The sequence below is a fragment of the Cucurbita pepo genome, chromosome LG06 (genome assembly GCF_002806865.2).
Source record: "Cucurbita pepo subsp. pepo cultivar mu-cu-16 chromosome LG06, ASM280686v2, whole genome shotgun sequence".
NCBI classification, from domain to species: domain Eukaryota; kingdom Viridiplantae; phylum Streptophyta; class Magnoliopsida; order Cucurbitales; family Cucurbitaceae; genus Cucurbita; species Cucurbita pepo.
In genome coordinates, this window is record NC_036643.1 from 10,569,190 (window position 1) to 10,594,899 (window position 25,710).

The following is a 25,710-nucleotide window of genomic DNA, read 5'->3' on the forward strand; positions in this document are numbered from 1 at the left end:
GCCGCAGAATGTACTATAGGAAATACAACTAGTTGTCAAATTCTCCCTACCTGAAGAGTTATATGCTATTTAAGCCGTTCTTATTTTTTTTGCTTGTATGTCATATAACACCGTTTCAATCTCTCTCAACCTTGTTTTCAAACTCTCTTTCAAAATTTATCTACCCCACTTTCTAAAACCTTCTTCTCAAATTCGGGCTAGATACTTGAGCATACGTTATTTAACCGTAGGCATTGCGATCCGAAGTTGGTTAGACTTATTTAGTGCTCAGAGTAAGTGCCGCACAATCGCCAAATTGACGGTCAAGAAAAGGGCAATTGTGACACAAACCATAGGAAAGACCATTCTAAACATTGGAATCATATTCCAATCGCTCAGTTTCAATACATAGCTTTTATATTACAATGCTCCAAAACAGTCTTGTTCACGTGGTATTCCCCTTACCGTAGATGTAAGTTCTTGCAAAACATAGGAAAGCAGCCAACCCAACAGCACTAAGCCCAGCAAGCAACCAGTAGAAGTAATCAAGATGAGCTTTGTTCAGATTATTATTGAACCAGCTTTCCTTGCCATCCCCACTGCTTAGTTTTTCAATGGCAGAGATGAGAAAGCTGCTTAAAAAGTTGCCAACGCCAAAAATACTCAGGTACAGCGACAGACCGATGCTTCTTAATCCGCTCGGAGCCTGGTCATAGAAAAACTCCTGCAACCCAACCATGGTGAAGACATCGGCAACTCCAAACAGTACATACTGAGGAACCAACCACCATATACTCAAAGGAACAGTCGCCTTTGGCAGATCAACCAAACCATATTCTTGAGCTGTTTCGAGCCTTTTTATCTCGACTAATGCAGCAATGACCATGGAAAGAGCAGATAATAGCATCCCAAATCCAATTCTCTGTAGCATTGTAATTCCAGAAGGTTTCCCAGTGAAATTTCTTGCAATCGGAATGAGTATGCGATCATATATCGGGAGGGAAACGACAATGGACAGACCGATAACGGATTGAAGTGAAGCAGCGGGTACTTCGAATCCAGGAACAATTGATCTGTTCATCGTGACTCCTTGTTTAGTAAAGAAAGTTGATGACTGGGAGAATACAACAGCATATGCTAAGCATGTAACCCAGATGGGAACAAGCCTAAGTACTGCCTTTGCTTCCTCAACTTCCCTGATGGTACATGTATGACCGCCTTCCTTCGAACTATTGGGTACAATCAATGCTTTGTTGAGGAACCTACCAAAGTATAGAATCCAGAAAGAAAAGGGTTACAATAATACATATAAATTGGCATGTAAATCAATTACGATCCCACGTCAGTTGGGAAGGATTACGAAGCATTCTTTACAAGCATGTGGAAACCTCTCAAAAGCTTGAAGGGAAGCCCAAAAGGGAAAGTCCAAAGAGGACAATATCTGCTGGTGGTGGGCTTGGACCGTTACAGATGGTATCAGAGCCAGACACCGGGCGATGTGTCAGCGAGGAGGCTGAGCTCCGAAGGGGGTGGACACGAGATGGTGTGCCAGCAAGGATGCTGAGCCTCGAAGGGGAGTGGATTGGGGGTCCCACATCGATTGAAGAAGGGAACGAGTGCCAGCGAGGATGCTGGGTCGAGAAGGGGGTGGATTGTGAGATCCCACATCGGTTGGAGTGGAGAACAATGCATTCTTCATAAGAGTGTGGAAATCTCTCCCTAGAAGACGCGTTTTAAAACTTTGAAGGGAAGTCCGGAATGGAAAGCCCAAAAAGAACAATATCTGCTAGCGGTAAACTTGGGCTTGGGCTTGGGCTCGGGCTCTTACACATAATATATCCGCAGTTTAGACAGAACAGAAATAATCTTGTACATTTTACCCTTCTTTTGGTCCCCTTATTTACCTGAACTGTTGAGAGCTATGGTGTGGTAAAAGGCCACGGATTTCCTCTTCATGAGCTATTTCAGAAGAATTTATTCGCCAATTTCTTACTGCTGTGATAAACACTCGTCCAATTCTTACAAATGGGTTTTCCTCATCTCCTCTGTTAATGAACCTGTACGTCCTAGTTCCAAGCAAGAAGACTACGAGTGCCAAAACCATAGAAATACAAGGAATTCCAAACCCAAGACTCCAGCTGAGGTTATCTTGCACATAGTTCAAGATATTAACAGTTGCAAAAGTGGCCAAAGAGATACAGAAATACCACCAATTGAAGAAAGAGCTTTTAGCTTTGCTCTCTTCTGGATGTTGTCCATCAAATTGGTCAGCTCCGAAAGCTTGGACGCAAGGCTTGTGTCCACCTTGAGCAAATGCCACAACATATAAGGAGGAGAAAAATAGAATTACTTGGAAAAGGCCGGGGGAACATGGTAGGGATTTTTCGGTCTGTTGGCAGCTAGAAATGCTTGGAGAATGAAGCGTTGCAGACACAGTCAACAATCCAAGTCCCTGAATTCCAGAATCAACGAAATAAAAAATGAACAAAACCACAAAGGTTATGAACAAAACGACAAAGGTTAAACAGGGTAACCTTGTTGAGGATTGTAGTCCCACGTTGGCTAATTAAGGGAATGATCATGGGTTTATAGGTAAGGAATACATATTTATTGACGTGAGGCCTTTTGGGGAAACCAAAAACAAAGTCATGAGAGCTTATTCTCAAAGTGGACAATATCATACCATTGTGGAGATTCGGGATTCCTAACATGGTATCAGAGTCATGCCTTAACTTAGCTATGTTAACATAATCCTCAAATATCGAGCAAAGAAGTTGGGACCCTCGAAAGTGTCACGAAAGTGTAGTCAAAAGTGACTCAAGTGCGAACAAATGGTGTAATTTGTTCGAGGGCTCCAGAGAAAGGAGTCGAGCCTCAATTAAGGGGAGGCTATTCGAGGGCTCCATAGGCCCCAGGAGAGGCTCTATGGTGTACTTTGTTCGAGGGGAGGATGGTTGAGGATTGTTGGGAGGGAGTCCCATGTTGGCTAATTAAGGAAATGATCATGGGTTTATAAGTACGGAATATATCTTTGTTGGTATGAGGCCTTTTGGGGAAACAAGAGCAAAGTCATGAGAGCTTATCCTCAAAGTGAACAATATCATACCATTGTAGAGATTTGTGGTTCCTAACATGGTATCAGAGTCATGCCCTTAACTTAGTCATGTCAATAGAATCCTCAAATGTCGAACAAAGAAGTTGGGACCCTCGAAAGTGTAGTCAAAAGTGACTCAAGTGTCGAACAAAGAGTGTACTTTGTTCGAGGGCTCCAGAGAAAGGAGTCGAGCCTCAATTAAGAGGAGGCTATTCGAAAGCTCCATAGGCCTCAGGAGAGGCTCTATGGTGTACTTTGTTCGAGGAGAGGATTGTTGAGAATTGTTGGGAGGGAGTCCCACGTTGGCTAATTAAGGGAATGATATATATAAATAAGGAATACATCTTCATTGGTACGAGGCCTGATGGGAAAACCAAAAGCAAAATCATGAGAGCTTATGCTCAAAGTGGACAATATCGTACCATTGTGGAGATTCGTGGTTCCTAACATGGTTTCAGAGTCATGCCCTTAAGTTAGCCATGTCAATAGAATCCTCAAATGTCGAAGTTGGGACCCTCGAGAAAGTGTAGTTAAAAGTGACTCAAGTGTTGAACAAATGGTGTACTTTGTTCGAGGGCTCTAGAGAAGGGAGTCGAGCCTCAATTCAGGGGAGGCTATTTGAAGGCTCCATAGGCCTCAAGAGAGGATCTATGGTGTACTTTGTTCGAAGGAAGGATTGTTAAGAATTGTTGGGAGGGAGCCCTACCTTAGCAAATTAAGGGAGTGATAAGTAACGAATAATCTTATGAGGCCTTTCGGAGAAACCAAAAGCAAAGCTCAATCATTGTGAAATTCATGATTCCTAGCAAACCTTATGCCTGATCTTGGAGCACATGAATTTAGAGTTTGTTTCGGCAACAAAATATTACGTGAAAGATCAATCGCTTTACAGGAACAAAACAATCCAAACTACCAGAGCCCTAGCCAATAACTTGCATAGCCTTCTAAACTTCATAGGAAAAAGAAAAGGCAGTAAAAGAAGAGAATAAAGCAGAGGAGGAACCAGGATGTAAAGGACAGAGGAAAGAGCGATGGTACGGTATCGTCCGATGAAGGAATCAGCCAGAAAGGCGCCGAGTAGAGGCAGCAAGGAGGCGACACCCGACCAGACATTGACATTCTCCGCCGCTGTGGCCGTCGACTGGCCAAGCTGGTCGGTCAAGAAGTTAATTAAGTTGGAGGAAACTCCGTAGTAGGCGAATCTCTCGGCAACCTCCACTCCTAACCAGAATTAGAGAGGATACAGAAATTGGATCGGGAAAGAGAAGAAAAAGAAGAGGCGAATGATGATTTACCTATGATGAGCGCGGCGGATCTCCAGCCGCCGGAATCGGATCTCCGGACTGGGCGGCCATTGTAATCAACCGCACCCTCCACCGTGTCTTCCAAGAGAGGAGCCTCCATTTTAGCGTTTAGTGCGGAGGGAGAGCCGCCTCAAATCCCAATCATTCACTCCGGATTCCAGTTTCCAATATCATCCAATTTTATGGGTTAAATTGTCATTTTAGGCTGAAAATACACATTTATGTAATAAATAAGGTTTTAAATATCCTCCTCCGTTCAAATGGGAAGGTTCCAATTTAATCCAAATGTTCATGTTCATGTTCATGCATATTTATTATAATATTTACTTATAAAAAATCATATTTAAATTAAATTAATATATTACTAGTATTTAGTTGATATTTTATTTAATTTTTTTAAGATATAATAAAAATACAATTCATGCTCAGGTTAACGTCAAACTAATAATCAAACATGCTCGTGTTAATTTAATTTTTCTAAATATAATTTTTTAAAATTTTTAATATTGGGCTGTGACAGAAAGGGAAATAATTCATCTCAAAATATAACACTTCTTGAAATAAACAACGATTTAGATATATCAAAATGCTTATAGCGTTTAATGCCGGGAGGATATCCAAACAAATACACATGGTGGAGCCCTTGGATCAAATTTAGTCCACCGAGAAGAAAAGATATAGTTGATAGCTCTAAGTAAAGACGGCCTAGATATAATGTAGTTGGGTCGACGGAATGATGTACCATAAAGGGATTCAGTTGTGCCTTAATCGCAAAGGAATCCGACTTAGATTGAGTTAGGTCCATGATGGTTTCTGTTGAGGATTAAAGTAGTCCTATATTGGCTCATTGGCTAATTAAGAGGACGATCATGGGTTTATAATAAGGAACACTATCTTCATTGGTATAGGTCTTTTGGTGAAACCAAAAGTAAAGCAGAGTGCTTGTACTTCAAGTGGACAATATCATACCATTGTGAGATTCGTGGTTCTTAGTAGTTTCCATGACAACCAAGAAACCAAAAAAGCAATCGAATTTCCAAGAAATGAAGAATTTAAAGGGGAAGAGGAGGCTGCCCTCGGCCCGATCATCCTATTCGCTCTAAGAGACAGGTATGGTTTTGTCACTATAGGGTCGAGAAACAAAGAGAAGATGATGCAGACTGGATCTTTTCCTAATTGACTCGGATTGGGAAGACCTTCCACAGGACACTATTCAAAAAGTGGGGACCACATTCGCTTACGATCATGACCTCGTTCTTCTTTTCTATTTCGAACAACTTCCCTCCACGGTACCGAAGAGCTAGTTGAAGCTTTGGACGGAGTGGGACTTGCTTCTTAGGGCAGATATCTCCTCCCTTTAATCGTACTTTTTGAATCTAATATTACTTCAAAGTCAGGCACAAGACTTAAGAAAGGTAAACAGGAGTTAACGGCAGGCGCAATAGAAAGTTGGAGGCAGGCGAGCGATAAGCTTAGATCAGATGCAAGCAAGCTCAATCTCAATATGCGCATTAGAGAAGGGGGGAGTGTGAGGTGGGTTGGCCCTTCGGTCAAGAGGCAGGATAAGTAGAATGTTGGACGAAAGTCTCATATCGGCTAATTTAGGGAATGATCATGAGTTTATAATCAAATAATACTATTTCCATTGGTACGAGACCTTTTGGGGAAACCCAAAGCAAAGCCATGAAAGCTTATGCTCAAATTAGACAATATCGTACCATCATGGAGAGTCGTGTTCATCTAGTAGGGTATCAGAGTCATGCTCTAAACTTAGTCATGTCAATAGAATCCTCAAACGGTGAACAAAGGACTCCAAAAGAAAAAGAAGTCAAAGCTCCTCGAAGGCATAGTAAAAAATGACTACGACTCCAAAAGAAAAGGAGTCGAGCCTCGATTAACGAGAGACGTACTTTGTTCGAAGAGAGATCTTGGATAAAGTGTATAATATCATATTATTGTAGGGAGTCATGCTGATGTAACAAAACAATTCTAAATTACGAGAGCTCTAGCCAATAACTTGCATAATTTCTAGCCAATAACTTGCATAATTTAGTAAAAAAGGTAAAGCAGAGGAGCGATAGTGCGGTACCGTCCGAGGAAGGAATCGGCCAAAAAAAGCTCCGAGTAGAGGTAGCATCATGGCGACTCCGGACCAGACATTAACATTCTGCGCTGCTGCGGCCGTGGACAGGCGGAGCTCCTCCGTTAAGAAGTTAATCAGGTTGGAGGCGATTCCGTAATAGGCGAATCTCTCGGCAACCTCCACTCCTAATCAGAACGGGAGAGGATAAAGAAATTGGATCGGAAAAGAGAAGAAGGAGAAGAGGCGAAAGACAATTTACCTATGATGAAGGAGGCGGATCTCCAGCCGCCGACTTTGGATCTGAGGACTGGGCGGCCATTGTAATCGACAGCACCCTCCACCGTCTCATCCAACAAAGGAGCCTCCATTTTGGCGTCGGAGTGTGGAGGCAGAGCCGATCGAGAAATTGGACTGATCACTCCATTTCTGAATCCGTATGAAGAAGTTGTATTACTATTTCACTGCATCATGATCCGTATGAAATTATTGTATCGGCCACGATGTTAGCGTGCGATTAATTAATGTGAGTAGCCGGATTAAACAATTTAAACGAGGTTGCTTGCTACTTTTTTTATGCCAAACCTGACCAATAACACAATACCTTCTTCACTCCTACAAACCATTTTCCCATTTGTTCTAATTAGCAAGCTAAAATAATAAAATAGTTAACTATGGTCACCATGAGAAAATATCAATTGGCATGAATCGAGCCGGGATAACATGGAAATTTTAATCCATATCAGCTATCAGGTCAATGACTACCCAATTAGGAATATCTAGGTGTGGACAATTTATTAATTTGTCTACCCCTGAATGGCTAAAAAATCGGATAGACAGCGGTCTCAACTACTATGAATTACTGTGAAACCAGAGAAGAAGAATAACCCTAATCCAACAGCTATGACAACAGAAGAAAACGAAGATTAAGAATGATTGATTAGGGCAAAGAGGTGGATGTGAGAGTTCAAAGAAAGGGAACCAAATTTGATAACTCTCTAATTTCTTACTCTATTTTCTTATTCTATCAATTCTATATTATTGAGATGTGGGTTCGTCTATTTAATTCAGTTTGTATGGAGAGCTAAATTTTACCGGGGAGACAAGAGAGTTTTATATAGTTTAAGTACGTTGACAGTAATTTTAGTTTATTAAGGAGTTGTTAATGATTTACATGTTGTGTTCCTCTTATTGTGGATGCAAGTTTTCGTGCTTGCGCATACCTGTTGTCACGATCAGGCTCGTCTAGGGCGTGTCCATGGCTGCATGCCCATGTCAAGCCAAACCCTTTATGTTTCTCCATGTTGTAATTCTTTGTTTTTGTATTTCTAGGGAGTATGACGTTTCGACGAAATCATGTCTATGTCTACCAGACCTAAATCACCTCAAAATGTACTATAGGGGATATGACTAGTTGTCAACTTCCTTCTACCCGAATAGTTATCGCCTCAAAATGTACTATAGGGGATATGACTAGTTGTCAACTTCCTCCTACCCGAATAGTTATCACCTCAAAATGTACTTTAGGGGATATGACTAGTTGTCAACTTCCTCCTACCCGAATAGTTATCGCCTCAAAATGTACTTTAGGGGATATGACTAGTTGTCAACTTCCTCCTACCCGAATAGTTATCGCCTCAAAATGTACTTTAGGGGATATGACTAGTTGTCAACTTCTCCCTACTCCCTACCCGAATAGTTATACACAGTAAGTCGTTGTTGTTGCCTTTTTGCTTGCATACTATACACCGCCAATTTCAATCTCACTCAATCTTGCTTTAAAACTCTCTTTTGAAATCTCTCTGCCCCTGTTTTCTAAAACTTTCTTCTTGAACTGGGGTCAGAGGCTCGAGCATACGTTATCTGGTCGTAGGCAACGCAAAACGAATTGGCATAACTCACTTGTTGCTGGGAAGTGAGTGTCACACAATCGCAAATGTGCTGCTGTTAAAAGTGCAATTGTGACACCCATTACACGTTGAAATCCTTACCTTATATCACTTTATCACTTTCCTTTACCGCTTTCATGATGTGTAATTTCTTTCTTGCTTTTGCTAAGAGTATAACATTTCGGCAAAATCATGTTTACGCATGGTAGACATGAAATGCCGCAGAATGTAAAGGGATACAACTAGTCGACAAATTCTCCCTACCCGAAAAGTTATATGCTGTTTCAGCCGTTGTTATCTTTTGCTTGTATGTCAAATAACTCCGTTTCAATCTCTCTCAACCTTGTTTTCAAACTCTTTTTCGAAATCTCTCTGCCTCCACTTTCTAAAACCTTCTTCTCACATTCGGGTTAGAAGCTTAAGCATACGTTGTCCGATCGTAGGCAACGTGATCCGAAATTGGCTTGACTCACTCAGTGCTGAGAGTAAGTACTGCACCCTCGCCAAATCTGCTGTCAAGAAAAGAGAGATTGAGACACAAACCGTATAAGGGAGATTGAGACACAAACCATACGAAAGACTTATAAACAGGTAAAAGTCCTGAAAATCTGAAGAAGACCATTCTAAACAATGGAATCATATTCCAATCACTCAGTTTCAATACATAGCTTTTAAATTACAATACTCCAAAATAGTCTTGTTCATGTGGTATTCTTCTTACTGTAGATGTAAGTTCTTGCAAAACATAGGAAAGCAGCCAACCCAATAGCACTAAGCCCAGCAAGCAACCAGTAGAAGTAATCAAGATGAGCTTTGTTCAGATTATTATTGAACCAGCTTTCTTTGCCATCGCCACTGCTTAGATTTTCAATGGCAGAGATGAGAAAGCTGCTTAAAAAGTTGCCAACGCCAAAAATACTCAGGTACAGCGACAGACCGATGCTTCTTAATCCGCTCGGAGCCTGGTCATAGAAAAACTCCTGCAACCCAACCATGGTGAAGACATCGGCAACTCCAAACAGTACATACTGAGGAACCAACCACCATATACTCAAAGGAACAGTCGCCTTTGGCAGATCAACCAAACCATATTCTTGAGCTGTTTCGAGCCTTTTTATCTCGACTAATGCAGCAATGACCATGGAAAGAGAAGATAATAGCATCCCAAATCCAATTCTCTGTAGCATTGTAATTCCAGAAGGTTTCCCAGTGAAATTTCTTGCGATCGGAATGAGTATGCGATCATATATCGGGAGGGAAACGACAATGGACAGACCGATAAAGGATTGAAGTGAAGCAGCAGGTACGTCGAATCCAGGAACTATTGATCTGTTCATCGTGACTCCTTGTTTAGTAAAGAAAGTTGATGACTGGGAGAATACAACAGCATATGCTAAGCATGTAACCCAGATGGGAAGAAGCCTAAGTACTGCTTTTGCTTCCTCAACTTCACTGATGGTACATGTATGACCGCCTTCCTTCGAACTATTGGGTACAATCAATGCTTTGTTGAGGAACCTACCAAAGTATAGAATCCAGAAAAGGGTTACAATAATACATATAAACTAAAATGGTTTGTTAATCCATTACGATCCCACGTCTATTGGGGAGGAGAACGAGCATTCTTTACAAGTGTGTGAAAACCTCTCCCTAAAAGAGGCCTTTTAAAACCTTGAAGGAAAGTCTGGAACGAAAAACCCAAAGATGACAATATTTGCTAGCGGTGAGCTTGGATGGTTACAAATGGTATCAGAGTTAGACATTGGGCGATGTGCTAGTGAGGAAGCTGGGTCCCAAAGGGGGGTGGACACGAGGCAGTGTGCCAACAAGGACACTGGGCCTCGAAGGGGGCAGATTGGGGTGGGGAGTCCCACATCGATTAAAGAAGGGAACGAGTGCCAACAAGGATGTTGGCCCTAAAGGGAGGTGGAGGTGAGATCCCATATCGGTTGGGGAGGAGAACAAAGCATACTTTACAAGGGTGTGGAAACCTCTCCCTAGAAAACACATTTTAAAACATTGAGGAAAGACCAAATAAGACAATATCTACTAGTGGTGGGCTTGGGCCATTACAGATGGTATCAGAGCCATACACTCGGCGATGTGTCAGCAAGGAGGCTAAGCCCTGAAGGGGGTGGACACGAGGTGGTGTGCCAGCAAAGACGCTGGGCCTCGAAGGGGGGTGGATTGGGGTCTCACATCAATTGAAGAAGAAAACGAGTGCCAGCGAGGATGCTTGGTTGGAGTGGAGAACGATGCATTCTTCATAAGGGTGTGGAAACCTCTCCCTAGAAGATGTGTTTTAAAACTTTGAAGGGAAGCCCGGAATGAAAAGTCCAAAGAGGACAATATCTGCTAGCGGTGGACTTAGACTTGGGCTTAGGCAGTTACATAATGACTAAATTTCTGACGAGAACAGAAATAATCTAGTACATTTTACCCTTCTTTTAGTCTCCATATTTACCTGAACTGTTGAGAGCTATGGTGTGGTAACAGGCCACGGGTTTCCTCTTCATGAGCTATTTCAGAAGAATTTACTCGCCAATTTCTTACTGCTGTGATAAACACTCGTCCAATTCTTACAAATGGGTTTTCCTCATCTCCTCTGTTAATGAACCTGTACGTCCTAGTTCCAAGCAAGAAGACTACGAGTGCCAAAACCATAGAAATACAAGGAATTCCAAACCCAAGACTCCAGCTGAGGTTATCTTGCACATAGTTCAAGATATTAACAGTTGCAAAAGTGGCCAAAGAGATACAGAAATACCACCAATTGAAGAAAGAGCTTTTAGCTTTGCTCTCTTCTGGATGTTGTCCATCAAATTGGTCAGCTCCGAAAGCTTGGACGCAAGGCTTGTGTCCACCTTGAGCAAATGCCACAACATATAAGGAGGAGAAAAATAGAATTACTTGGAAAAGGCCGGGGGAACATGGTAGGGATTTTTCGGTCTGTTGGCAGCTAGAAATGCTGGGAGAATGAAGCGTTGCAGACACAGTCAACAATCCAAGTCCCTGAGTTCCAGAATCAACAAAAGAAAAAACGACCAAAACGAAAAAAAGTTAATCCTGGTTGAGAATTGTTGGGAGGGAGTCCCACGTTAGCTAATTAAGGGAATGATCAAGGAATACATATTGATTGGTACGATTGTCGAGATTCGTGGGGAAGCCAAAAGCAAAACCATGAGAGTTTATGCTCGAAGTGGACAATATCGTACAATTGTAGAGATTCGTGATTCCTAACATGATTTCAGAGTCATACCCTTAACTTAATCATGCCAATAGGATCCTCAAATGTCGAACAAAGAAGTTGGGACCCTCAAAAGTGTAGTTAAAAGTGACTCGAGCGTCAAACAAAGTGTCGAACAAAGGGTGTACTTTGTTCGAGGGCTCCAGAGGAAGGAGTCGAGCCTCAATTAAGGGGAGGCTATTCGAGGACTCCATAGCCTCAGGGGAGGCTTTATGGTGTACTTTGTTCGAGGGGAGGATTGTTGAGGATGGTCGGGAGGGAGTCCCACATTGGCTAATTAAGGAAATGATCGTTGATATGAGGCCTTTCGGAGAAACCAAAAGCAAAATTCAATATCAAGGTTTGTGATTCCTAACGAACTGCGTGGTCTTGGAGCACATGAATTTAGAGTTTGTTTGGGCTATAAAATATTACTTGAAAGATCAATGGCTTTACAGGAACTAAACAATCCAAACTACCAGAGCCCTAGCCAGTAACTTGCATAGTCTTCTAAACTTTATAGGAAAAAGAAAAGGCAGTAAAAGGAGAATAAAGCAGAGGAGGAACCAGGATGTAAAGGACAGTGGAAAGAGCAATGGTACGGTATCGTCCGAGGAAGGAATCAGCCAGAAAGGCGCCAAGTAGAGGCAGCAAGGAGGCGGCACCCGACCAAGCATTGACATTCTCCGCCGCTGTGGCCGTCGACTGGCCAAGCTGGTCGGTCAAGAAGCTAATTAAGTTGGAGGAAACTCCGTAGTAGGCGAATCTCTCGGCAACCTCCACTCCTAACAAGAATTGGAGAGGATACAGAAATTGGATCGGAAAAGAGAAGAAAAAGAAGAGGCGAACGATGATTTACCTATAATGAGGGCGGCGGATCTCCAGCCACCGGAATCGGATCTCCGGACTGGGCGGCCATTGTAATCAACCGNGAAGGAGTCGAGCCTCAATTAAGGGGAGGCTATTCGAGGACTCCATAGCCTCAGGGGAGGCTTTATGGTGTACTTTGTTCGAGGGGAGGATTGTTGAGGATGGTCGGGAGGGAGTCCCACATTGGCTAATTAAGGAAATGATCGTTGATATGAGGCCTTTCGGAGAAACCAAAAGCAAAATTCAATATCAAGGTTTGTGATTCCTAACGAACTGCGTGGTCTTGGAGCACATGAATTTAGAGTTTGTTTGGGCTATAAAATATTACTTGAAAGATCAATGGCTTTACAGGAACTAAACAATCCAAACTACCAGAGCCCTAGCCAGTAACTTGCATAGTCTTCTAAACTTTATAGGAAAAAGAAAAGGCAGTAAAAGGAGAATAAAGCAGAGGAGGAACCAGGATGTAAAGGACAGTGGAAAGAGCAATGGTACGGTATCGTCCGAGGAAGGAATCAGCCAGAAAGGCGCCAAGTAGAGGCAGCAAGGAGGCGGCACCCGACCAAGCATTGACATTCTCCGCCGCTGTGGCCGTCGACTGGCCAAGCTGGTCGGTCAAGAAGCTAATTAAGTTGGAGGAAACTCCGTAGTAGGCGAATCTCTCGGCAACCTCCACTCCTAACAAGAATTGGAGAGGATACAGAAATTGGATCGGAAAAGAGAAGAAAAAGAAGAGGCGAACGATGATTTACCTATAATGAGGGCGGCGGATCTCCAGCCACCGGAATCGGATCTCCGGACTGGGCGGCCATTGTAATCAACCGCACCCTCCACCGTGTCTTCCAAGAGAGGAGCCTCCATCTTAGCGTTTAGTGCGGGGGAAGCCGCCTCTAACCCCAATCACTCACTCCGAATTCCACTTTCCAATTATTATATATATATATATATACACGATGAGATAATGGAGAGAATATAAAAAGTATATGATTTAGCTTACTATATATANCCTCAGGGGAGGCTTTATGGTGTACTTTGTTCGAGGGGAGGATTGTTGAGGATGGTCGGGAGGGAGTCCCACATTGGCTAATTAAGGAAATGATCGTTGATATGAGGCCTTTCGGAGAAACCAAAAGCAAAATTCAATATCAAGGTTTGTGATTCCTAACGAACTGCGTGGTCTTGGAGCACATGAATTTAGAGTTTGTTTGGGCTATAAAATATTACTTGAAAGATCAATGGCTTTACAGGAACTAAACAATCCAAACTACCAGAGCCCTAGCCAGTAACTTGCATAGTCTTCTAAACTTTATAGGAAAAAGAAAAGGCAGTAAAAGGAGAATAAAGCAGAGGAGGAACCAGGATGTAAAGGACAGTGGAAAGAGCAATGGTACGGTATCGTCCGAGGAAGGAATCAGCCAGAAAGGCGCCAAGTAGAGGCAGCAAGGAGGCGGCACCCGACCAAGCATTGACATTCTCCGCCGCTGTGGCCGTCGACTGGCCAAGCTGGTCGGTCAAGAAGCTAATTAAGTTGGAGGAAACTCCGTAGTAGGCGAATCTCTCGGCAACCTCCACTCCTAACAAGAATTGGAGAGGATACAGAAATTGGATCGGAAAAGAGAAGAAAAAGAAGAGGCGAACGATGATTTACCTATAATGAGGGCGGCGGATCTCCAGCCACCGGAATCGGATCTCCGGACTGGGCGGCCATTGTAATCAACCGCACCCTCCACCGTGTCTTCCAAGAGAGGAGCCTCCATCTTAGCGTTTAGTGCGGGGGAAGCCGCCTCTAACCCCAATCACTCACTCCGAATTCCACTTTCCAATTATTATATATATATATATATACACGATGAGATAATGGAGAGAATATAAAAAGTATATGATTTAGCTTACTATATATAACTTTAATATAACCATTTACTATATATAACTATCTATCGTATATAGCTTTACATGGTTACGTAAATCACATTTCTATAAATAAGTAGGCTCCATACCCTAACAATTCTCTCCTGGAGACTGATCTAGTCAACCAATAAGACTGATCTAGTCAACCAATAATTTCATTCTCAAACGATCATATGAGCATCTTAATAAGCAGGCTCCATAACTTAACAATTCTCTCCCTTGGAGACTGATCTAGTCAACCAATAATTTCATTCTCAAACAATCATATGAGCATCCATAACTTAACAATTCTCTCCCTTGGAGACTGATCTAGTCAACCAATAATTTCATTCTCAAACAATCATATGAGCATCTTCACTGCACTATACCAATTGAGGCTTTGCACAACCTCAATATTCCAACATCAACACATTTTGTTAACATGTTTACTAGATATTTTGAACCCTCTATCTTCTCCAAACACATCACCATCTTCCACTTAACCTCCAAGTGAAATGATATTGCCTTCTATGTTTTGTCTTTAAATGATAGATCGGGTTCCTCACCAACTATATGACACTTTGACTATCTCTATAAAGAATCTTTTCGTGCTACTTCTTGCCCAATTCTTCCAGATAGTCCATCATCCACATCGTCACGTATTCAGCCTCAATACAACGCATTTTTGAAACCTAGACATTCCATCATCCATGGCTTGCTTCCACTTGGTTGTATCCTCCAACTGTAGGGCCTCATCAAAGGGCTCTGGTTCCCTTTCATCAGCAACAGATAGGGTAATGAAGGTACATACATATCTGGTACTCTGATAGTACTGGATGATCTTCTTGACACTGGTTCAGGTGTCACTTGCTCTACCGCTGGTTCCTTTGCAACAATCTCAAGAGTTTCTTGAGTATCTGCTACAACATCACTAGGTGATTTTTTCCGCAACTCAATCTCAACTCCCACTTGCTTCGTTGTCTTGGAACCTTGATCCATATCTAGTTCCTTAGCAGTAGTCTCAGGAGTTTCATAAGTATCTGCTACAACATCAGTAGGTGAGTTTCCCTGCAACTCAAGCTCAACTCCCACTGGCTTCGTGGTCTTGGAACCTTGCTCCACATCTGGTTCCTTAGCAGTAGTCTCAGGAGTTTCATGAGTATCTGCTACAACATAACTAGGTGAATTTCCTTGCAACTCAAGCTCAACTCTCACTTGCTTCGTGGTCTTGGAACCTTGCTCCACATTTGGTTCCTCAACAGTAGTCTCATGAGTTTCATGAGTATCTGCTACAACATCACTAGGTGAGTTTCCCCGCAAATCAAGCTCAACTCCGACTTTCTTCAATCCTCTGGCAGTCCTTGTGAAGCTAACTCGTTTTTGCTTACTCATAACGTAGTTCTCACAACGAACCACATCAACAGATTTCAGACCTTCTAAAACTCCTTACGCAGCCAGCATCTTCATTCCTTTCACGCTCATATGTCAAGTCTATTGTGCCATGGACTTGAATTTGAAGCACTCTCAGCAACAGTAGCTATGTTCATACACCATGCAGTGGTGTATAAAGTTCCAGATTTTATGTCACGTGCTACCACCATAGCACCCTTCATAATCTTCCACGAACTCTTCCCTAACTTTGTTGCATAACATCTGCTGTCCAACTGACCAACAAAGATCAGGTTCTTCTTGAGACTAGGAATATATCTGACATCCTTTAGTGCTCACTAATTTCCTGCCGGACTTTTTATGCAAACATCCCCTTTTCCTTTAATCTCCAAATCTTTGTTGTCGGCAAGATACACCTTCTCGAAATTTCCAGAATTGAAATTTCGGAACAACTCATTATTTGGAGACAAATTTAAAGATGCACCTGAATCCAAAATCCAGAATTCAATAGAACTATCCACACTGAGGATTAACGCATCCCCAATGTCATCTGTTGAATTTATAGAATCATTATCATCTCCAAATTTGTGATTCTGCTTCTTCTTTGGTCTTGTACATCCTGTCTGAAAGTGACATTTTTCTCCACAATTCCAACACAATACGTTTGGTCTATTTGAAAATTTTTCTCGGTTCTTTGATTTTGATCGCCCTTTGTTTGGGACCTTCAATTTACTTCTTCTCCGTTGTTCAACACTGAGAGCACTACCAGATGAATTTCCAGTTTCTCGTTTGCGAATACTTTCGTTGAGAACTACATCTCGAATTTCATCAAACTTCAGTTTATCAGATTCTCGGGAACTACTGATTGCGGCAACAACAGTATCCCACGACTCGGGTAAAAATGACATCAAAATCAACACTTTAATTCCATCCTCGAAATTAATTTCCACTGAACTCAGTTGACTCACGATCATATTGAATTCATTTATATGATCAGCAACATATCCACCTTCAGACATCTCTAGATTGAACAATCTCCGCATCAAATACACCTTGTTCATAGCAGACGGTTTTTTGTACATATTTTGATGATGTTGAACGTCAAGTTTCTGGATAGCGTCAACCGGATCAGCCTTAAGGCTTGTCGATCCTTGAGCTTCCACTGCTCCGTGGTCATGGTACCCAGCTTCACCCCTAACAGTGGTTCGTGAAGACCTTTCTGATACAAATAATATTCAATCTGCATCTTCCAGAAACCGAAATCAGATCCATCAAACTTCTCAATTCCAATCTTTGAACTTTCCATCTTCACAGATCGTGGTGACTTTCGCCTAGCTCTGATATCAGTTGTTAGGATCGCACAACAGCACACACAATCGATCTAGATGAACACAAAGAACAAGATAGAGAAAATGGAAGGAGAATATTGGCTAAACGATTTGTATTGATGATTACAAATATGTACAGTAAGAAAAAATGCAGATAATATAGAAAGTACATTTTCAAAACTATGCGAGGGATATATAAAGTTTAGCTTATTATATATAGCCTTTACCGGATATAACCATCTACTATATATAACTATCTACTATAGTTTTACCAGATATAATTTTTTATTATACATAGCTATTTACTATTTATGACATTTTACTTTATGTCATTTACTAAATATAGTTTTAATAGTATAACACTAAGCTATAAATAAGCAACTCCATAACCTAATACCAATATCATCCAATTTTATGGGTTAAATTGTCATTTTAGCTGAAAATACACTTTTGTGTAATAAGTAAGGTTTTAAAATGGGAAGGTTTATGTTCATGTTCATAAATATTTATTAAAGTATTTACGTGTAAAAATCATATTTAAATTAAAATAATAGATTAGTAGTATTTAGATGATACTTTATTTAATTTTTTAAAATTTTTCTAAGATATAATAAAAATATAATTCATTCCGGCTAGGTTGAACTAATTGTATGATGTATTACAAACACGCAATTTATGGTTTCTTTTTGTGTTATTACTTGTCATATGATATGCTAATGATATGTTGTGATGCATATACCACCCGTGTACTACCAGTGTATTGATTCATGTATGTTATGATACTATGATCAGGTTATGTCCTATGAGACACTTGATGAACTATGTATGATAAATATGAATGATATGTCTGGTGTCACGGTCATGCTCACCCAAGGCGTGTTGCCCATGGCAGCATGCCCATGACAAGTCAAACCCTTTATGTCTTTCCATGTTCTAATGTTTTACTTTTGTATTTCTAGGAAGTATGACGTTTCGAAAAAATCATGTATAGGTCTGCCAGACATGAAATACCTCAAAATGTACTATAGGGGATATGACTGGTTGTCAACTTCTCCCTACCAAAGGTTATATACTGTGAGCCGTTGTTGTTATTCTCTTACTAGCTTACATAACGTCTCTTTCAAAATTTCTCTTTCGAAAATCTTTCTCTGCCCTCGTTTTCTAAAACCTTCTTCTTAAACCGAGGCCAGAGGCTCGAGCATACATCGCTTGGCCGTAGGCGACGTAAGAACAAATTGGCTTAGCTCACTTGTCGTTGGAAAGTGAGTGCCGCACAATCGGAAGTCCGCTGCCATCAAGAGTGCGATTGTGACATCTAACACATTTTTATGTATGTCTCATAAGGGAATTCATGCCCTGAAAAGTATGGAAGTATGATGTACATCACAACTTAAGATATGCAACCCTCATGCATGTTGTATGTCACAAATACAGGTTGATTCCCTAATATGTTACGTATATAGTTGCATAACAATGATATAATACGCACTCCTTTCTTTCCATTGGTCTCTGACAAGCATGGGCATATGTTAGCCCGTAGTCAAACCAAAGAAGTACATATAGAAGCCCGCCTAGTGGGTTATGTGCACATGTGCGAACCGTGTGTAGAGAAGTATTATGCATCCAAACCTATCCAAAAAAGAAAGTAAAGACTACGGAGTAGTCATGAAAAATATGCCCCACTATAAACTATGATTGTGTTTGATTGCATTTTTCGACTCTAATAGTAGGATTACATACGAGTATTTTTAAATACTGAAAGCACGTTTTACCTTTTTTTGAATAAAGGTAAGACACCTATGTACAGACGACGACATTAAATAACAAATTGGTCTTGGGCTCCGCCCTTTGGATTTGGGCTAAATTATCGCTTAATGAGCCTTTTGTTTCACTTATTTCAATCTAGGCCCAAATGAAAATTTAATAATAATTTGATTATTTTATTTATAATTTAAAAAAATTTAATGTTATTAGAATAGCATGTGATCACGAGAGAATCATGCTTAAGTAATAACCTAAAGAGTCTACAGTAGAATAAACTTTTTCACATATTGTCATTCAAGAGCCTATTCGTATTGTTCGAATCAATTTTTTTATATATTAGATATGTTAAATGAATAATTAGAATTCTTTTTTGAAAATGAATCTGAATGAACGCACCTACGCAAATTACTTAGAGAGATTTAATTTCTAAGATTAAAAACAAAAGTTTTCTCGTATTTTATGTTGATGACAAATTTTTTATGGGGAATAAGGTAAGATTTCAATATAACAATTCCAAATAAATGATTTAGACATGTGAAGAACAGATGTTAATTTCATTTCAAATTTCTTATATGGATAAAATTGGTGTCAAGTTGTAACAGGCAAAGTGGATAGTTTTGGCTCATTATGTATCACCATCAACCTTATGATTTTAAAACGCGTCTACTAGGGAGAGGTTTCACACCCTTATAACGGATGCTTCGTTTCCCTCTTCAACTGATGTAGGATCTCACAATCCACTCCATTGGAGGCCTAATATTTTTGTTGGCACATTACTCGGTGCCTCGTTCTGATACCATTTGTAACAGCTCAAGCCCACTTCTAGCAAATATTGTCCGTTTTGGCCCGTTACATATCGCCATCAATCTCACGATTGTAAAACTCGTCTACTATAAAAAGGTTTCCACACTAACGAATGTTTCATTTCCCTCTCCAATCGATATGAGATCTTATACTTGTATTTGACACCGAACTTTAAAGATTGTAATATTTTATTCTAATATAAAGTTAATTAACTCATAGGAAGGGTATTAAAAGAAACTCTAAATGTTGACAACATAAGATTAGATATTTACCATTATTGATTTTGTAACTGCTCAAGCCCACTCCACACACTTAAAAAGAATGTTTCGTTTCTATCTACAATCGACACGAGATCTCACAATCATTGCGAGATCCTGTATTCGTTATGTGTATTGGGTGTTGAGGTCAAGGAGACTGAAAAAGAAAGAACCGCATTAGACGAACACGACTCTCCACAATAGTATGATATTTGTTCACTTTGAGCATAAGCTTTGATTGGCTCTGTTTTGGGCTTCCCCAAAAAGCCTCGTACCAATAGAGGGGGTATTCTTTGATTATAAACCTATGATCATTTCCTAAATTAGCCGACGTGGGACTTTCATCATCCAACAAAGATTAATTTACCGAAAATTGTAAAGTATGGTATACAAGTTTAACAAGAAGGAGCAAAATGACTTGTATGACTATCCAATGCAATTTTAAAAACAAAATTATTGAATTTGAAATCTCGAATGAAACCCGAATGAATGATTTAAAAAGACGGGTAAAGTCGATGAATGATTAAACAATACCAAATGCATTTTAAAAATTTGGTATCATAAGAATTTGTTCTTCTTAGCCCTTCAAACTCATTCCAGCACGTAATCTGAGTTTTAAAATATTATTTGGGAAATTAAAAATAAAGAGAGGGACAGCAGAGAAACAACAAAGTACAGCTTGGGGTGGCCAGTGGCATATACATTTCTACACTCTACGCTTCCCATTAATTTTGGAACCCCACAAACATATCAACTTTTTTTTTTTTTTTTTTTTTTTTTATTAAATCCAATTATTTCTTTCCCCCAAAAATATAATTTTTAAATGTTCAAATTCTCCTCCTATCCAAATTTGAGGTTATAAATGTTGGATGAAAGTCTCACGTCGACTAATTTAGGGAACGATCCTGGATTTATAATCCAGTAATACTGTCTCCGTTGGTATGAGGCCTTTTGAGAAGCCCAAAGCAAAGTCACGAGAGCTTATGCTTAAAGTGGACAATATCATACCATTGTGGAGGGTCGTGTTCACCTAACATAGTATCAGAGTCATGCCCTAAACTTAGTCATGTCAATAGGATCCTCAAATGTTGAACAAAGGACTCCAAAAAGAAAATGAGTCGAGGCTCCTCGAAGGCAAAAATGACTAAGACTCCAAAAGAAAAAGAGTCGAGCCTCGATTAAAGGGAAGGCCTAATTTAGAGGGTTTTTTTAAAATTCTATGTAGTCTGGGTTATATATTTAGAATCATTCAAAGCTTGACATGATCTGTCTTATTTGTAGAGTGATTTTTTATTGGGATTGAGAAGGAAAATAAGGTCTACCATTTCCACTTAATCCGGAACCCACTACGAGCCACGAGACCCATCCTTATGGAAAACTTGAACACCCCAAGATGACACCGGTCTTGAAACTGCATATCTAGTGAACCAATATGAATACATTTTTTTAATACTAATAAAATCCAAAAATTCGATTATTATATGTATTATTTAAAGTCGACATGACATCATAAACGAAGTTATTTTCTCGATGATGAGAGGAAAAATGACATAATTTCTTACTAGAATTGTGTGTTTTTTTTTTAATGATTAATAAAAACAATTTATAAATTTTATTTAGAAAATAATATAAGTTTGCAAGGAAATTAATGATTAGAAATTTGATACGAGTTTATTTTAATTGGTTAAAGAATATTGACATTAATTTTTTTTTTTTAAAAAAAGGGATTTTATATATATATATATATGTGTGTATGTATATACTGCCGGCGGGCAAATAATGATGATAAAGCGTGGCAGAGTGACAGGCTGTGGGGGAATGAGAGAAGCGGACACGTGTCGGAAGATGAGGTGGAGAACGTGGCAGCATTGGGAGTGGGTCCCACCACGAATGGCATCCGAGATTTTATTGCCTACGACAGCTTTGGAATGATCTCCTTCCCTCCCAACTGTACGCAGCATTTATCAAAACCAGGGGCTGGAAATATCGTATCCACGTTATATTTATATTTATTTTATTATTTAAAAAAATGCAAAAACAGGATTACATTACACAACACAACACAACACACGACAAATCCTTATTGGATGTCTAAGATTGCATGTTTTTTTTTTAATTGTTTTTTTTCGTCAAACAGATTTGTTGCCGTCTAAAATGGGATAAGATTTTTCGTATATTAACTTCAATTCCCTTATTTTCAAACATTTGCGTAATAGGAATCAAACTCACAACAACAGCATGTCTTTAACTGTTACATACCGTAAATCGTCATAAATAGTAAATAACTATGTATGGTAAAAGGCATCCGTTAAAATGTTAGATAGTTATGTATGATAGATGGTTATATCGGTTAAAACGTTAGAGAGTATATCTAGTAAAGCTATATATAGTAAGCTGTAAATAAGTATGTACAGTAAAAAGAGATAGTTATATATATATAGTATAAGGTTATATCTGGTGAAGTTATATATAGTAAGTTGAACTATATATAGCTTTAAAAATGTACCGTCTATAGTATTTGTATTCTCTCTTACCGTACATATCTGAAGTCGTCAATACAAATCCTTTAGCCAATATTCTCCTTGCATTTTCTCTATCATGTTCTTTGTGTTCATCTAGATCGAGTGATTCTAACAGAATATTGCGCTTGTGCTTTAAAGAGGTTTAGTTATGTTTTAACATATATCCTTAGATTTGTCACACTGTGGTGTTTTAAAGAGGTTTAGGGTTTAGAGTTTGTAAGGGAGTGATAACATTGATTTGAGTGTTGAGTGCTAAACACGAGTGAACTACATTTACGAGGGAACACACGTGTTGATTCTTGTTTGATATGAAATCACGACAAGGGAGGTAAGATTCAGATTACCTTGTTGACCGAATATCTCAAGCCAAGAACACTTGTTTGAGATTCGAACTACTCCACAAGCAAGATCGATCATGTCTAGCTTGAATGATTCTTGTTGATCAAATATCTCAAGACAAGAACACTTGTTTGATATTCGAATCACTCCACAAGCAAGATTGATCGTGTCGAGCTTGAATGATTCTACACGCAACCTAAACTACATAGAATTGTAAAGAAAGTTACCCATTGGTGAAAGGAAAACATAAATGATTTTTCTACTACATTTTCCGAGTTCTTACAAATACAACATGCATAACTTTATATAGCTTGAAAATGAAACTATTAAAGGCATTCCAAGAGTGGTAACATTCATACTTTATGGTCATAATTAACCATCATGTAAATGTAACCTAAAGTAAATAAAAAATCTTAAAATATATTAATGAAATACAATAACTCTAAATTACTCTAAATAGTAATCCACCCAAAACTTATAACAATGAAACTTCATTCTTCTTCAATATGACATGAATTGAAATGTCTTCTGATAATTTCAACAACATTTTCTTCACATATTCATTAAAGTATATTGTATGAGTGATGTCTCTTGGTTCATATCAGCTCATAGTAAAATATTGGGTCGTGACAAACAGATAGATAAGGTTAGATTGTTGATGAAAGACAGAAAGAGATGTGTCAGAGCGACTGCAAGAAAAACCAAGTGTGAGAAGAAATGAGCTAAAACTCTGAACCAAACACGAGGAGCTTGCTAGTCACATGTAACTAGGTAGAAGAAAAACCAAGGATGACTTGCCTCTAAGAAGTGGAGTAGGCAACTGATTGATAATAAAAGCGGCAGTGTTGAAGGCGTCAACCCAAAAATGAGGAGAAAGATGAGAGTGAAAGAGAGGGTTAAGCCAACACTCACATGACCATGTTTTCTTTTGAGCGGGTGTATATGGATAAAGAGAGTTGATGGTGGATGCCAAAAGTACGTAAGTGAATTTTAAAATAAGTGCTAGTAAATCCGGCACCTCCATCGCTTTGAAAAACCTTGATACGAGCGGAATGTTGATTTTTCACAAAATTTTGAAATTGAAGAAAAATATCAAATAAATCATATTTAAATTCTAAAGGGTAAAGCCAAGTGAATCGGTAATAATCATCAATAACAATAACATAGTAAAGAAAACCCGAATTAGATTTGATGGGGGAAGAACCCCAAAAATCACAATGAATAAGATCTAACACATGAGACGACCTTCGTTCATTGCGAGAATAAGGCAATCGATGACTTTTTGCAAGCGGACAGGTACTACATAGTGATGGAGAAGGTAATAAAGACGTAAGAGAATGATGACATTTTTTATTTAAAAAAGAAATAACAGAATGATTCAATGACCCAAGCGAGCATGCCATAAATCATATGAAGCACATCAATATTTGTTTCTAAGGACAAAAATAAAGATAGTTGCCGCGCTACAGCACATATAGCCCTCCATCCCTTTTACTAGTTGTCATCAACCTTTCTATTTGACGATTCTAGATAGGAAGAAGATTATTAGTAAATGTAACAGAGAGAAGAAAATCAGACGTTAATTTCTTATCGAAAGAAGATTTTTAGTGTGAGCAACAACAAAGACATCAAATAAATGAATATTTGGAAGAGGAGTAAGAGTACCATTGTGGGTAATGGGTAGGGATACACCGTTTCTTGTAATCATAGAGGTCTTGCCATTTTTAGACTATTCCAAAATAGATGAGTCGGCGGTCATATGGGTCGAAGCCCCAGTGTCCAAAAATCAATCAGTAGCGTCTGGTCCAACAATAGAACAAGACGTGTCAAAGGCTTCAACAAGGTGAGCATGAGTAGAATCAGGCCGAACGTATCGTTGGATGCAGCGGTTGGAAGATTTGTTGTGGGAATGAGAATGACCTTTCTGGTTGCAAAAGGAAGCAGAGTGACTTTCATGGGTGCGACCACAATTAGTGGTTGTGAAATGTCGTAGAAGTAGAGTTAGAAGGCTCAAGGGAGCGCTGGAACAACTCAAAACTTTTAGTTTTAGAGACTAAATCTGCAAACAAAGAAGAGAGGTGAGAGCCATCTAAGCAGTAGAAAAAGTTGAAAAATCGGTGCCAAATTCACAAAGGAACCAATGCACTTTATCAATGTCCTCGATGGCTCTGCCAATGGCATGAAGTTGGTTACAGATTGTTTTGAAGGTACGCGCATACTCAGCAACAAGTTTGGTGCCGTGTTTTATCAACTGCAAGTCATTCTTCAGTCTTAGTTCACGAGCTTTCCAATGATGGTTGAACGTAGTCTCCACAGCGAGCCAAACTCATGTGCAATGGAGAGACCAACGACGAAGACAATGACTTCCTCAATGAGAGAGGAGAGTAAGAGACAGAGAAGTCATTAATCGATTACTTTCCACACCAAGTATTTGGTGCTGAGTGTTGAGGAGGTTTCTAGTTCAAAACAAGGTGGTGAAGCCATAGTTCCATCAACATATCCAACACTATCTAGGGGAGAGAGAAGTTAACTTTTCCATAGAAGATAATTGGAGGAAGAAAGTTTGATGGTGATCATATGGATTAGAGTGTTGAAAGGAAGAAGATGAGGAGAAGATTCAGAAGCCATATAGAAGAGGCTATGATACCATGATAATATTTGTTAAACCACCACACCTAAATAGTGTTGAAAGTTCTCTATTTATAATCATTTACCGAATCAAATAAATTACAAAGGATATGAAAAGAGCAATAAATGAATATAGATATTTGCCTATAATAAAATGACACATATGATATCTAAGCCGTACTAAAAAGAAAATATCTAGATATTTGTCTTCAATAAATGGTCAAATATGATGTGATGGAAGACTAAATATAATACGAGATACCACATATTACCATTTTTAATGATGTTAATATATAATTTTCTAAAACGGAGGAAATTCAATTTTTCTTGACTTTTTAAATAAGTATGTG

At 39.4% G+C, this 25,710-nt stretch overlaps 1 protein-coding gene across 7 annotated transcripts; it reads right to left on the reverse strand.

Moving 5' to 3' along the window:
- Positions 1-332: 332 nt before the first annotated feature.
- Positions 333-14,265, reverse strand: LOC111797134 (protein NRT1/ PTR FAMILY 5.10-like). Of its 7 annotated transcripts, none has more exons than XM_023680044.1 (5): positions 14,132-14,265; positions 12,432-12,472; positions 12,140-12,357; positions 1,884-2,431; positions 333-1,241 (listed from the first exon to the last, which is right to left on the reverse strand). In XM_023680044.1, the coding sequence occupies exons 1-5, from the start codon at positions 14,197-14,199 to the stop codon at positions 425-427; spliced, it is 1,692 nt and encodes a 563-aa protein (XP_023535812.1). In that variant the 5' UTR covers positions 14,200-14,265; the 3' UTR covers positions 333-424. The 7 variants fall into 7 exon arrangements, with proteins under 7 accessions (XP_023535812.1, XP_023535813.1, XP_023535815.1 ...); XM_023680042.1 differs by lacking the exons at positions 333-1,241; positions 1,884-2,431 and adding exons at positions 8,903-9,864; positions 10,811-11,358; XM_023680045.1 differs by lacking the exons at positions 12,140-12,357; positions 12,432-12,472; positions 14,132-14,265 and adding exons at positions 6,467-6,645; positions 6,720-6,985.
- Positions 14,266-25,710: the final 11,445 nt, after the last annotated feature.

Excerpts from the sequence above, each read along its gene's own strand:
- LOC111797134 (XM_023680044.1), bottom strand. The coding sequence starts at position 14,199 with ATGGAGGCTCCTCTCTTGGAAGACACGGTGGAGGGTGCGGTTGATTAC. Across the intron at positions 2,432-12,139 it reads CCACTGTCCTTTACATCCTG|GGACTTGGATTGTTGACTGT; the intron begins GTTCCTCCTCTG and ends TCTGGAATTCAG. Across the intron at positions 1,242-1,883 it reads CATAGCTCTCAACAGTTCAG|GTTCCTCAACAAAGCATTGA; the intron begins GTAAATAAGGGG and ends ATACTTTGGTAG.